This window comes from Squalius cephalus (genome assembly GCF_949319135.1).
Source record: "Squalius cephalus genome assembly, chromosome: 9".
NCBI lineage: Eukaryota > Metazoa > Chordata > Actinopteri > Cypriniformes > Leuciscidae > Squalius > Squalius cephalus.
Window position 1 is genome coordinate 18,471,324 of NC_137130.1, and position 15,150 is coordinate 18,486,473.

The following is a 15,150-nucleotide window of genomic DNA, read 5'->3' on the forward strand; positions in this document are numbered from 1 at the left end:
TTTCCCAATTTTACTGATGGCTTTGTCAGTGGGTAATGAGGGTTTTTTTTTTGTGAATTTTAAGTGAATGTTGTGTAAATTTGTAACGAAGGTTAGTTGTTATGGGAAGAAGGAGGCGGGAAATAGCGAACATACTTGAATAATCCAAAAATAAACAAACACAAAACAAAAGTAAAGGCGGCAGCCCCTCACGGACGACTGCCGCACACATAAACAAAACATAACGTAAAATTCCAGGCCTGGTCCTCTCTCATCCTTCACTGGCGTCACTCCTCCTTTTATGCTTCCAAAGCTCCTCCGTGAGAGATACAAGACCGGTGCAGCGCACAGGTGGCGCTTATCATCAATCACGCCACCGTCTTGCTTGCCACAACATTTCTTTTTCTTTTAATTTTATCAATATTGGGACATGTCATTTACTATCTCTGAATTGTTATATACACACTAATGTTCAAAGGTTTGGGATTGGTAATATTTTTTAAATGTTTTTGAAAGATATCTTTTATGCTCACCAAGGCTGCATTTTTCAAAAATACAGTAAAACAGTAATATTGCGAAGTATTATTATTACAATTTAAATTGAAACGTTTTCTGTTTTATTATATTTTAAAATGAAATTTATTCCTGGCAGAGGCAATTTTCAACAGCCATTACTCCAAGTGTTCAGTGTCACTTTCAGAAATCATTTTAATATGCTGATTTGGTGCTCAAGAAACATTTATTGTTATTATCATTGTTGAAAACAGTAATATTTTGTTGAAATAGTGATAATTTTTTTCAGGATTCTGTTCAAAAGAACAGCATTTATTTGAAATATAAGTCTTTTGCTTAAAAAAATTCTTTAAAAAAATATCTTACTGACCCCAAACTTTTAAATGGAAGTGTATATATTGGCATTATAACTCTCATTGCTGACCATGCTTTCTAAATATCAATATACACTGATGAGCCAAAACATTATGATCACCTGCCAAAACAGTGCCGACCAACAAAGGTATAGACCGTGGATCGAACTTGTTGTTCCAGCATATCCAACAGATGCTCATTTGGATTGAGATCTTGGATATTTGGAGGCCAGGGCAACACCTTGCTTGAACTCTTCATCATGTTCCTCAAATCATTCCTGAACAATGTGTGCAGTCAGTGTGGCAGGGTTCATTATACTTCTGAAAGAGGCCAATTCCACTAAAGAACACCATTGAAGGGGAGTACCTGGTCTGCAGTGATGTTTAGGTAGGTGGCACGTGTCATATTTGCGTCCACATGGCCGGACCCAGGGTTTCCCAGCAGAACATTGCCCAGAGCATCACACTCCCTCCACCGGCTTGTCCTTGTCCCACTGTGCATCCTGGGGCCATCAATTTCCCAGGTAAACAATGCATGTAAATGGTCGTCCATGTGATATAAAAGAAAACGGGACTCATCAGACCAGGCGACCTTCTTCCACTGCTCCAATCTAGATGCTCGCGTGCCTGTTGTAGGTGCTTCCGACAGTGGACGGGTCATCATAGGCACTCTGATTGGTCTGCAGCTACGCAGCAAAGTGTGATGCACTGTGTATTGTGCCACAGTAGACCTTCTGTTGGCTCGGACCAGATGGGATAGCTTCCTTTGCCTGTCCTAGTGCATCGATGAGCATTGGGCGCCCAACACCCTGTTGCCGGTTTGTGGTTTGTCTCTCCTCGGACCACTGTTGGTAAATTCTCACCACTGCTGACCGGAAGCAACCCACAAGCCTTGCCGTTTTAAAGATACTGTGACCCAGTCGCCTTGCCATAACAATTTGGCCCTCGCTAATATCTTTATTCCTGCATCCAACACGTTGATTTCAAGAACTGATTGTTTGAACTGATTGTTTGCTTACCATCTAATCTACCCAGACCTTATGTTGCCTTGTTAGGAGATGAGGAACGATATTCGCTTCACCTGTTACTGGTTATGTTTTGGCTCGTCAGTGTAGGCATTGACCATCGAAAAGCCCACATTGGTGACCACTGTTGATCATTCTGTTGGATCCACAGTTAAATCATATCCACTGGTTCAGTTACAGCTGTTCCTGGAGCTATATGAAGTGTCAGACTTTCTGTGGGTTTGCCCTTTTAGTGTAGTGAGTTACAGTAATTTACACTTTCTCCACATCCTCAAAGGAAAAGAGGCTTAAAGAAGATATTTCTGGAAACAATATGATTTATAGGCTTGAGGAATATTGTTTGTCAGCAGTTAAGGGGATCTGACTTTGAAGGCTTCTTTTTTCAATATTCTTGCTATTTGGAATCCGCTGTGTTGATAGATTGCTTTATAATAAGGGCAGGCTGGATGACTGCATGTCGGAAAGAACTATGGTAAATCTGTCAGTTCATTCTCAATTATAAAAAAACAAAAAAAACAAAAAAAACATAAGGTGATGCAAGTTTTGGTCAATTGCTGCTATGCTTTCTTTTTCTGAATTTTCATGAAGAATAAAAGGGATTGAAACTGTATTGTTACAACTCATGCTCTGAAATGCAGTTTAAACATGGTCTTTTTTCATCATACAGTATAGCTGTGAAAGAAATCACTAGTAGTATTAAATATGAATTGCTATGAACTGCTACGAAGAGTGTTTGGTATAAGCAAGAATGTAGGCTAGATGTAATTTACTGTAACATGAAATGAGAAACACAACATTCACTCTGCAGAGCTTAATTCTCAAGCCTGTGATATTTATGAATATGTCTTATGTTCTCACATAGCCTACTTTGGCATGTCTCTCAGGGCATATCCAAATAATGTTACACCGCCTACCTAACCACTCTTGCCTACATGAACATTTAGCATGTGAGGCCTCAAAAGGAACAGGGAAGGACAAATGAAAAGCAATTTAGCTTCACCTCTGCCTTGGAAAACCAAATTTGAACCCCTTAAAATCCAGTATTTACTAAGGGAATTTAATTATAGTGCTTTTTCTTCTCCCTGTGACACTGGCCTACTTTCTCTGCTGTGGCTCCCCTGTGCAGGTCCTTAACGTATAACCAAATATATTTCACCCCAGGTATTTGTTTAATGATGAATGATGATGCCTCAAATGCAAGTTCAAATTGTTCTTTTGGTTTCACAAAACTAGGAATGTTAGCCTTAGCTTGCTTTGTTTTCTGCTCTTCTCTTGCTCTTCCTGTGTCATTCTCCCTCATCCTTTGTGTCTTCCCCATTTCTTATACATTTGAGTCTAGTTTCATCTGACATTCTAGCTTTACAGAAGAAAAAAAAAATCAAATTGCAGCAGCTGTTTTGCGGAGGTGTGGGTCACAAACAACCAGAGGGTTGAAGTGATAATAAATGAAGATAAAAGTTAATAGAGTCACTGACTCCAGGTGGTACGACATAAAAGTTGTCCATGCTATTGTCTCAAAGGGTTACACATTCAAGTATTGCTTTTTCTCTGAAAGAGTGATTTTTTTTTTAAACATCTCGGTGTTGCTGAAACATAATTACGGTGCAGTTGATTTTGCTTGTCACCTCAAATGAAATATCAGATTTGCGTTGGAAAGGGGCATCAGTTCACCGCCACCTTTATGTTTCAGGGTGCAGCCTCACCTGAAGAAGTGTTTTGAAGGTATTGCTAGCGTGGTTTTCACTGACATTTTGGACATCACTCATATGAGGAGCAGCGAAGGAGAGGTGGTGGAGCTGCTGGATATCATCTCTACATCTAAAGCTCGTGGGCAAGTGGAAAAATGGCTCCTGGAGCTGGAGATTGGCATGCTGCACTCTATACACAAGGTACAGAAATGTATGAACTTTCTTTGAGTCAGTGGTTTTCTAAATAACAGAAATGGAAACTGTAATTGGATTCGATTTAGTTTAGCCTGACTTGTACTTTAATAGGTTCTGTTGACAAATCCTACGCACAGTTAATTGCTTGTGGCTGGACAATGTTTTTAGTTTTTTTATTTTGAAAGAGATAATAATACAATGAAGAAAACAATCCACCAGAAGAAAATCCAGACATTAAAAAAAAAAAAAAACATCCATAATGAATTCAAATATATTTACCACCTTTTCACACACTCTTCACACCAGAGTTACTTAAATGGATGTCAAATAGAAATACATACAAATCTCAACTTTATTTACCTTAAACATTATGGATAGAGGTGAAATGGTCATTTAAATTTGGAATATCACATTTACAAGCAATAACAGCAAAACATCTGAAAAAATCAGAGTGAATGAATTTCAGATCAGTATTATATATGTCTGTGCCATAAGAAATGTAAAATAATGCAAACTGTGCCTCTTGGCTCCTGGCTGTCAGGTGATTGGAGAGGCATTGGAAGCATATCCGAAAGACCTAAGAATCAACTGGGTCAGGGCCTGGCCGGGTCAGACAGTCCTCTGTGTGTCACAGGTTTACTGGACAAAGGACATTCATGAAGCCATTGCAAAGGGACCAGAGGTATGTTATGCATAGCAATATAATCTTTGGTTACACTTTATTTTAAAGTGTCATTGTTACAGTGTAATTATATATTTAAGTACTGAGTAATATTAAGCAACTACATGTGCTTACTATAGGGTTAGGATAGGATTAGGATTTGGTTGAGGGTTAGTTGCATGTAATAATGCATAATTTACTGTTATTACTATGGTAAGTACATTTAACATATTGTATGTAACAAGGACACTGTAAAATAAAGTGTTACCTAATCTTTTATAGCACAGCTCTCTGGAATTCTTCATTCTTGTGTTCCCTTCTAATGGACTGTGATATCACGTTTCCACAGTACTCAACATAAAAAATAAAATGAAATAAAAAAACACATTTATAATATTATTATTGTGTTATATTACCTTGGCAATAAATCACAAAAAATGAATTAACACTTCTGCAAGGGTGTTTCTAATACTACGGCTGAGGGAGTGACGGCAAATTTGACATCTTTCACTCTTCTGACTGCTGTAATCAGTCTCTCAGTTTTTTTCTTTTGCTATTGAAGCATATGGGAACATAAAAATTATATTTGCTGTCATCTCCCATTCACCACTATAGAAGTTTACCCAACTATGATGACTTACGCTTCTGAGAACCCTGGAAATTTGAAAAGGGTCCTTTGGTTATTCATGGCATTCTACTCAATATTTGTGCATAGTTACCTGCTAAACTGACTCCAATACTTTGGTCCACATATCTGTGCTGTTTCATGTCTTCTTTTTTATCATATAATAAAACAATTAAACTCAAATCAGAATTGAATTTATATTTATTTATTTATTTACTTATTTGCCAATTAGCCATATTATAAGCAAGATAATGTCTAGTCATTATCTGCCTCTTTTTGTGTTACTGTCTTACTGTACATTATCCCTTACATAATATATTTTTATATGACTGGGTTATTTCTTAATCAGGCTCTTCAGGCCTATCTGGATCAGAACAATACTCAGATTGATGACATTGTGACTCTGGTGCGTGGCAAGCTGTCCAAACAGAACCGAGTCACACTTGGAGCGCTGGTGGTGCTTGATGTTCACGCCCGGGATGTGTTGGCCTCTTTGGTACAGAAGGGTGTGGATGATGAGACCAACTTTGAGTGGCTCAGCCAGCTGCGCTACTATTGGATTGTAAGTCAGTTTGATTGTCTGTAAATGTGATTGAAAATGATCCCGACCTTATTAGTGAATAGTATGTGCAGATATTGTTTTTGACACCAGATGATCTGCTTTGATTCCATTTTTTCTTTCAAATCTTTGATTCGACTCTGTCTATGAAGGAAAACCAGCTTCAGACAAAGATGATCAATGCAGGCTTGGCATATGGCTATGAGTATCTTGGAAACACACCACGACTGGTCATCACCCCTCTCACTGATCGCTGCTATAGGTCAGAATGCATTTTCAGTGTAGCTCCAATTATTATGCCTACAAATAATAATTTACTAATTGGATTGTGAATATTACGTCATGCTGTATTTTTATCCATCATTGTTTTCTGTTTTCTAAATGTTATATAAATGTGGTCTATATAGTCTATTTTCGTTGGAGCACTTTAAAACTTTATTTTCTCCAATTTTCTTCTCTTCTAATTCATATCAGCATCCCTTAGTGGCGATGTTTCTTGTTTAGGGAAATGCAATAGACCAGATACACATTTAAAAGTTTGAGGTCAGTAAGATTTTTTACTTAAAAAAAAAAAAAAGATATTGATACTCAGATATTCAGCAAGGATGCATTAAACTGATCAAATATGACGGTAAAGACTTTTATATAAATGCTGTTTTTCTAACTTTCTATTCATCAAATAATCACTCACAAGCATATTAGAATGATTTCTGAAGGATCATGTGACACTAAAAACTTGAGTAATAATGCTGGAAATTATTTGTCACTTTTAAATTACAGTATAATACAATTTTACAATATTACTGTTTTTACTGTATTTATGATCAAATAAATGCAGCCTTAGTGAGCAAAAATAAAATAAAAAACTATACAGACCCCAAACTTTTGAACATTAGTGTATTTTTTTTAATCTTTCAGAATGACTGAAAATATTTTGATCTGTTTATGTTATTAAATTCAGTAAATTATTTAATTCAGTTAACACAACCTCTGGCTGCACCTTTTCTTTACCAGAACTCTATTTGGAGCTTTACATTTACATCTTGGTGGAGCCCCAGAGGGTCCTGCAGGTACCGGCAAGACCGAAACCACCAAAGATCTGGCTAAAGCTGTAGCTAAGCAGTGTGTAGTCTTCAACTGTTCCGATGGCCTGGACTATATTGCACTGGGAAAATTCTTTAAGGTAAGTTTTACAAAGTTATGATGCATGAACAGGTATTTTACAAGTTTTTACAAGTTGTGCTTAAGCCAAGTTATTTATAAGTTTCTTTTATTCAGCTCACAGCAAAAGATGCTATTTAAAAAAAGAAGAGAACATATAACAATATAACAGTATTTGGCAATGGCTTACTGGGAAAGAAATGTGAAATGATGGCTAAGTTAAACATCACACATGAGGTTAAGCTCCATGTGTTTTTATAAAAACCCTCTCGAACAGAACAGCACAGCACTGACTGATATAGACCCCTTTTGCGCCGACGTCACAGTTACGTCATGGTACGTCACGCTAGCTGGAGGCAAAACAAACGGAAAACTGGAGGTGGCCAATACAAACCAGCACAGATTCGGCTACATAATAAGGAGCTTAAATTATTATTTTTATTATTAAATGTCATCTTGTTGTGTTGTTGGGTGCAAGAATCGATGAAAAATGAGTATGCTGTATCTGGAATTTTTATTTCTGGAAAATATTCATATCATTAAAATTGCACCGTAGTGTCACTCTTTACATTGTCGTCTTCTTGGCGCTGGCTAGGCAGAACTGCGGATCGTACCACACAAGTCTTTACATGACCATTCAGCACATAGTTATAGGCATCTAAATATATATGCCCTCAGTTTCTCTTTACCCTCGGTTTCTCTATCGGGTAGGTGTAGAAGTCAGGCCACTCAACCGGAGGTTAACCTTAAACCTGTCAGATCGTCAATTGACTGAGCGTGTACGGTCATCTGGTTCCGTCCGTTAAAATGAACTTTTGCAAATAACAATCGCGGTCCTGGACAGTGGTGACCTTGCACATTAAGACATAATCGGATTTTCTCCAGTCATTGTTAAAAAAACAAGCTAACAAAACTTGCAAACTAGCGTTAGTGAAGCGGCCAGAGGGATCTTTCTGCCTCCAGCTAAGCCCCGCCCACACAAATACGTCACCATGTTTACCAACTGTAAAAGGGTGGGTTACTATAGTAACACCGATTCAGAATTCCAGAATTGTTGTGGTAAAAAAAAGAAGGTTTCTTGCAGAAAGGGGTTATGAACTCTTCAAAATACATAATTTTGTCAAAGTACAAAGTACATAATGAGATTTGTCTGGTCTCATCTTGTCTTGTGTTGTCTCATAGATTACTGACCCCACAACATATTACTAATTAAATTGAGTCTTTTCTAAATCCAGAGTTAAATTAGACATTACTCTGGGGGAAATACAATGTCAAAAGAATCAAAGACCACAATTAAACCTGGAAATAAACTGAAAGTTTTATTATTTTGAAAAATAAATAAAAAAGTAGAATAAAGAATTGTTTTCTAATTCATTATGATAATGACCATGTTAATTTTCTGTAAAAAAAAAAATCATTAAAAAAAAAACCCTAACCCTAATGAATGAATAAATTATTTTTCTCAGATCATTTTGGAGAACATGATCATTAAACTTCTGGAGTTCATGTCCTTTTGAGTTCTGTTGTCATTAAAGCAAAAGAGGAACATAAACTTTGAGGGAAGTTAGTTTGATATTTTGTTTATTATCAGTTTTGTTTGTTATTTTGGGCCTTGGGTATTCCTGAAGATTATGCACCCACTGGTTTATGTTACTCTGGAAATACTCTATTTTACTATTACTATTGTTCATCTTCTTCATCTTAATAAAACATTGATAATTTTTCTTGAATTTTGGACTTGTTGGTTTATCTTTTGGTCTGACGACTGGGCGTGGGAGCCATGTCTATTTTCTTTTGTTAGGATTTAACCTAAATGGATCTTAATACTAAGACATTTTAAAATGAATATTCATTTCCAGTTAAACCTTTCAAAATAAAATGTTAAAAGTTTATATTGATAATGTTAGTTGATAGCAAAAGTATTATTATAGAATGATTTTCTCTAGTGACCTTTGACTTTTAGACCCCACTATATCTGATAATAAATACAGGCATGTCAGTTTTCCTTTTAGTTTGGTGTGCTAGCAAAGATTGCTATGCTTTTGCTGTACAGCCTCAGTACTATCAGGGAACCACAGCTGTATCTTAATCAGAGGGCATAGAATTGCAAAGAGCTTGCGTTTTAATGTCATCATGCTCACCCTTTGTCAGTTATCTGGCAGCAAAGGTGTGTTCAGACTACATTTGCTGTAAGTCTTGGTAAAGATACTTGGTCTCTTTCAGGGCTTGTTGTCGGCTGGTGCCTGGGCCTGCTTTGACGAGTTCAACCGCATTGATCTGGAAGTGCTTTCAGTGGTGGCTCAGCAAATTCTAACCATCCAGAGAGGTGTGTGTTTGTGTGCACATTTTGAGTTAGAATGTTCGCTGCAATTTGAGTGGATTTTAAGGTTCAATCAATGGAGCTACAGAATGTATTTTTCCAAACCTCCTATATACTATCAAACTTAATAGATGCCTACATCTGAATTTGATGAGTTGAGTCCAGTCAAATCAAGCATTAGGATGCTTACATTGCATAAATCTTATCAATATAATGTGATTTCTGGGTTTGGGGTTGGATGCATAATCATTTTTTTCTCTGCAGGTATTTCTGCACACGTTGAGATGCTGCTGTTTGAGGGGACAGAGCTGAAACTGAACCCTACCTGCGCTGTCTTTATCACCATGAACCCTGGCTATGCTGGACGCTCTGAACTACCTGACAACCTGAAGGCATGTAGAGAACCAAGTCCACTCCAAGTGCAGAGTATATGGAATATGCTTAATTTTTGAGTGTGTCATACTTTAATCACATGCCCTATATTCATTTTTTCCCCAGAAAAAAAGTGCTTCACTGAAACTACTATAAGAAACTTTGTTAATGTTAACATAAGTTAGCGAATAATAACAATGGGTATTTAATATGCAAATTTACCTTAAAACAATGTCATGTAGTTTTATGAGTGTTATGTATGAGTGTAATATCCATTATTATTTTTAATATGATATTGTATATTGGTAATGTTTCTGTAATGTTCTTGCTGTCACTGTTCAATATGTGTTTCCATTCCGTTTTATTAGAGTAGTTAATTTAGCTTGTTCTATAATTGTGAATGTTGTGTAATTTTCTGCTGCAGGCTCTATTCCGGACAGTAGCTATGATGGTGCCAGACTATGCTCTGATAGCTGAGATAGTGCTGTACTCCTGTGGATTTGTCAGAGCACGACCGCTCTCAGTGAAGATTGTAGCTACATATAGACTGTGCTCTGAGCAGCTCTCTTCCCAACACCATTATGATTACGGCATGAGGGCTGTCAAATCTGTTCTGACCGCCGCAGGGAACCTGAAGGTAGGACCTGTATCTACAAAAAAGCACCACATGTTGCACTTTTGCCACACTAAGATTTAAATGTTTCAATTAAAAATAATATGCTTTAACTTTGCAGTGACACATATGAGTATAACATTTAAATTTTATATTTTGGTTATTTTATATTTGATTTTATTTGGTCTTATATTTTTAAAGGTGACACATTATGCCCCTTTTCACAAGATGTAATATAAATCTATGGTGTCCCCAGAGTGTGTCTGAAATTTCAGCTCAAAATACCCCCCAGATAATTTATTATAGCTTGTCAAATTTGCCCCTATTTGGGTGTGAGCAAAAACGCGCTGCTTTTGTGTGTCCCCCTTTAAATGCAAATGAGCTGCTGCTCCCCGCCCCCGTTCAGAAGACGGCCGATCCTTTACACGTATAGAGCTGGTAAGTCCCGCCCTTTCCGTAAAACCCCGCTGGACCTCAAAGTTGAAAAACCGTCAATGCAAGTGAATGGGAGAAAATTATTATTTTCTGGTCCCGTTTGAATTGTGCCATGAATGTGAACATATGTTGTCTGTGAATTTTTTATATAACTTTTCATGTTACGAGTTTGACAGTATATGGTATGATTCTTCGGCTAGCAGTTGTGGAAAAGACATAACGAGAAAGACTACATGTCGCCATGTGACGTCACCCCATAAAGTTGACTTTTACCCGTGGTTTTCGCCAACCTCAACGATTTTGTCCTCTCCCTGAAAGAAGGCGGTGAAGTGCACCAAAGACACAGCCATGTTTAGCGGGATCCGTGAGCTAGTCCGTGTGCTAGTGGTGTTGACGTTTCAAACGCGTCGAGAGTTGTAGTCCACAAAGTGCTCTCACACAAAGTCTAACCGTATCAAACTTCTACCCGCTAAATTGTATCATTCTTTACACGAAAAGTTATATAAAAAATTCACAGACAACATATGTTCACATTCATGGCACAATTCAAACGGGACCAGAAAATAATTATTTTCTCCCATTCACTTGCATTGACGGTTTTTCAACTTTGAGGTCCAGCGGGGTTTTGAGGAAGGGGCGGGACTTACCAGCTCTATACTGTGTACTTCGGATACTCCGGAAATAACAAAACACGCAAATCATCCCAAATCTGATGACAGATTACAAATTGACTGGGTACAAATCTTTTAGACTGCACCTGGACGTTTCTGAATGCTTAGTGGATACATTTATGTAGTTCTTGTGGAGTTACGTTGATCTCATCGACTTGCATGTACTGTCATGTTTAACTTTTACACAAATTGACACAGTTCCCTGAGGTCTTTATAAGACAGCAGTGACATTTTTTTATTTATTTTTTGTTCTGTGCAGCCAACGACAAAACAGTTTGCAGCTTTGCTCAAACTTTTGCCATTGCGTTAGAACTGGTTACACTGTTGTCGCTTGCGAAAACCAATGGCAGCGCCAGGGGGTGGAAACGTGCAGGAAAAGGGGTGGTAATATTCTAATGAGATTCCCTTTCTACGTCAGAAGGGGAGAGAAATCTGATCGTATTATTTTATGATTTGATTGCAGAGAAAGGCTTACCAAAACAAAATGACTGGGTTGTCACTTTTCACGTTTTCTGGGTGTAGATGCACCGGGGACCCAATTATAGCACTTAAACACAGAAAAAGTCATATTTTCATGATATGTCCCCTTTAAATATTTATTACAAAAGCTAGAATCTATTGCTTTAGCCTAACTGATTAAAGTCACAAGATAACTACTCTAAAACATTCTGTGGTGTTTACCATTGCAGTTCAATTCATGGCCTTTTATTTGCGACGTCTGTGGCCTGAATCTATAATGATGTGATTTGAAGAATCAGCTTTCATTTTGTATTTAAATGTGAAGGCCTTTGTTGTTTTGATTTAACGTCTCATTTCATTTAGTAGTTATATGTTTTGGCCTCTGCTTAGCCACCATTTCTGAGTACTTCATAAACTTGTTAAAGCAATTCTGAATGACTCCCAACTGCAATTGGCCCAGTTCCTCTTTGCCTGCCACTGTTATCAGCACAGAGTTACCAAAGGTCAGAGAAGTGAAACATTTCCACTTCATCTTCATTCCCATTGCACGCTCATTCTCCTCTCTCCCTCTCACCACTTTTCGCCTGTGGATCAAAGCCAAATGAATCTGACATTGAATATAAATAGTGTTCACACTCAATTCGGCAGCACGGAGAATTGCAAATCTGTGAAAAACACGAACTATTGAAATTAAGAAGAGCGTTTCGGGGCTCCAATCAGTACATTCTCTCTCTCTCTCTCTCTCTCTCTCTCTCTCTCTCTCTCTCTCTCTCTCTCTCTCTCTCTCTCTCTCTCTCTCACTCACTCACTCACTCACTCACTCTCTCTCTCTCTCTCTCTCTCTCTCTCTCTCTCTCTCTCTCTCTCTCTCTCTCACTCTCTCTCTTTCTCTCTCTCTCTCTCTCTCTCTCTCTCTCACTCACTCACTCTCTCTCTCTCTCTCTCTCTCTCTCTCTCTCTCTCAGTCGTGTAAAAGCAAAAAATTTAAGAAGGCATGCATTTCAGATTAAAATGTCAATACAAATCTGCAGTTGTCATGTGTTAAACTATAATTCTATTTGATTGCTAGACAGGCAGTCGAGGCTTTTGTGCAGTGCACCGTAGAATATGCTCATTTCAGCATGATCAGATCCCCTGAAGCAAGGCCAGAACATGGTGACTTTCATGTTCATAGGTGGCCCTACCTGAGCACATTCCTTGATCTTTGATTTATTACTGTTGCACTCATTTAACTAAAAGCTTATTTAGTATGCACAAAGGACTATCCTCATACACTGAGACATTGAGAATAGTAGTGCAGCAATAGGGCATCAGAGAAGACAGGTCAAAGGAACAACTGCAGCGCCTACACAATGTGTCTCGAGCAAGATGAATACTGTCTTTCCATTTACTCTGCTGTTCTGATACGACTGCGCCACCTGAATAAAAGCCATGGGACATGGGAGTCCCTTGTCAGAGCCACACAGGTCACTCACTCCCTACAAACTTTTAGGAGTGACAGTTGCATTTATTTGGAGGAGTGAATCCCATCGTGTTCTGTGTTTGTGCCGAATAAAGGATTACCTTCTTCTACATCAAACTGACAATGGTTGACATAGTAAACACGGCAGCAGTTTTGCATCTTGTGGCTGCAAACAAGGACGATGCCAACAGCTATTGACCAAACTAGTGTTAGTGACCAAAGACGTTTTAATGTCCAGCAATTGTTAGTAACCAGGGAACTGTTCATACACTGTCTTGTGCTTCTAGTCACGTCACTGCATTAATACTAGTTGTTCAGTTTGGATTTCGTAAATCTACTATGTACAAAAATGTATACAATTTAAATAATAAATAAATAAATAAATAATAATTATTTTTTGCCACTGTGGCCTTTTCAAATCTATGCATTAGTAAAATGTAATTATACAAATATATTTATAATTTTACTTATAAAGTATTCTTGAAGATTTTATATTTGTAAAGTTGTGCATATGTAAATACCTTTACATTTTAGAGACTGTCAACATGTCTATATTGTACTATTCAGCGAAATGTCTACCATATCCCCCACTCTCTTTTAAGGGGCTATATGTAGAATTCAGAAACCCTTATTATTAGCGACACCGGTGGCCGTTAAGTGAACTGTAGCCAGCTCATACACAACGCACTGAACGTGATTCAATGTGCCGATATACTCAAAGTTCTTTTTTATTCTTTGCTTAGAAGTAAAAAGAAGTTGGAAATACATTTGCTGCCATATACTGTACTGTTAAACATCCAGATGCTGTCCTAAGAGTGATGTTTAGATTAATATGTAAATATGTGCGGCGCGGTTTCCTCTAAATGATAAAATAAACAACAAAAATGACATCGTTGAGAAAGAATCTGATCATAGCGAAGTGTAATGTTTGCACAAGCTCTGCAATTCACCAGCATAATGTCAAAACAGATGATGTGATTAAAATTACACTGTTATGATAGTTTGATTATAAAGTATATTTGAGACTAGACTTTGTGAGCCTATAGTTTGAATTAATCTCTTTTCTTTGCATGACACATTGACATTACAGTTCAGAATAGTTCTTTCTGCATTACCTGAACATTGTATAAACATACGTTTCATGTGTCACAGTACAGAGGAGAGGCACTCAGTTAGCGTGTGTAAATGTCACATACTTTTGATTTTGCCGGCAAACATGTCCCGAATCCTTCACATAAAAATTAGTCTACAGGCTTTCATAGACAACATAGGAAGTTGGAGAAGGTCTTGTTTTTTAAGTTTTGTTACAGGATGCTCACACATTGGCAATAAATAAGCGATTAATACATGAACATTATGTATATATATGTATGACATATAGCAACATATAGCACCTTTAAGCCGTGGAGTTTTACTACTGTGCCTTTAAGACTATATAAACACCCTCTTTGCATGAGAATGTGAAACAGCACTTTGGTACACTCATTCTTGGTTTACATTTGTTAAAGTTTTTATTTTATTTTACAATGTTCTCTAATATCCACTTATAATGTTATCAAAAAACATAATAATTTAGAAGTAATAGGGAATTTTCTATGCTGTTTTTGATATACGTACATTCAAGACTTGGAATTAAACGGCCACTGAACGGTCGCAGTTTTGCATATAAAAATAATTTTCAGCATCCCCACATTATTGTTTTGAAAACTTCCAATGTTGAAAAATAAATTGTTACATAGTTGAAACATTTATGCATATTACAAATGCTTTTTTAGTCTTGGTTGTGGCAAATAAGGTTCAAGTACTTGTTCAAGTTCAAGATTTATCACAGTTATAGTTGACTAATGATAACTTACAGTGTTTTGTGTAAACAGAATTATGAATGAATGTACCATTTGTTGCACTGTCGTTCTTATATAGGCTATTCTTTGTTCATCCTTTTCGATAAAGTGAAAAATGTATTGTAATTTACAGTGTTGTGTTTTAAATAAAATGTAAATTCAATGAAATGTCTTACTGATGACAAAACACAAGATCTCTCTCACTGAAGCTTTTAATC

At 37.2% G+C, this 15,150-nt stretch overlaps 1 protein-coding gene across 1 annotated transcript in view; it reads left to right on the plus strand.

Moving 5' to 3' along the window:
• dnah7 (dynein, axonemal, heavy chain 7) overlaps positions 1-15,150 on the plus strand; it is a 92,107-nt gene that overhangs the window by 13,477 nt on the left and 63,480 nt on the right. The window contains exons 22-29 of the mRNA XM_079880397.1: positions 3,561-3,759; positions 4,295-4,435; positions 5,389-5,601; positions 5,751-5,860; positions 6,613-6,781; positions 8,983-9,085; positions 9,344-9,471; positions 9,876-10,088. Of these exons, the coding sequence (XP_079736523.1) occupies positions 3,561-3,759; positions 4,295-4,435; positions 5,389-5,601; positions 5,751-5,860; positions 6,613-6,781; positions 8,983-9,085; positions 9,344-9,471; positions 9,876-10,088 (1,276 nt within the window). The remainder of the gene's footprint in view (positions 1-3,560; positions 3,760-4,294; positions 4,436-5,388; positions 5,602-5,750; positions 5,861-6,612; positions 6,782-8,982; positions 9,086-9,343; positions 9,472-9,875; positions 10,089-15,150) is intronic.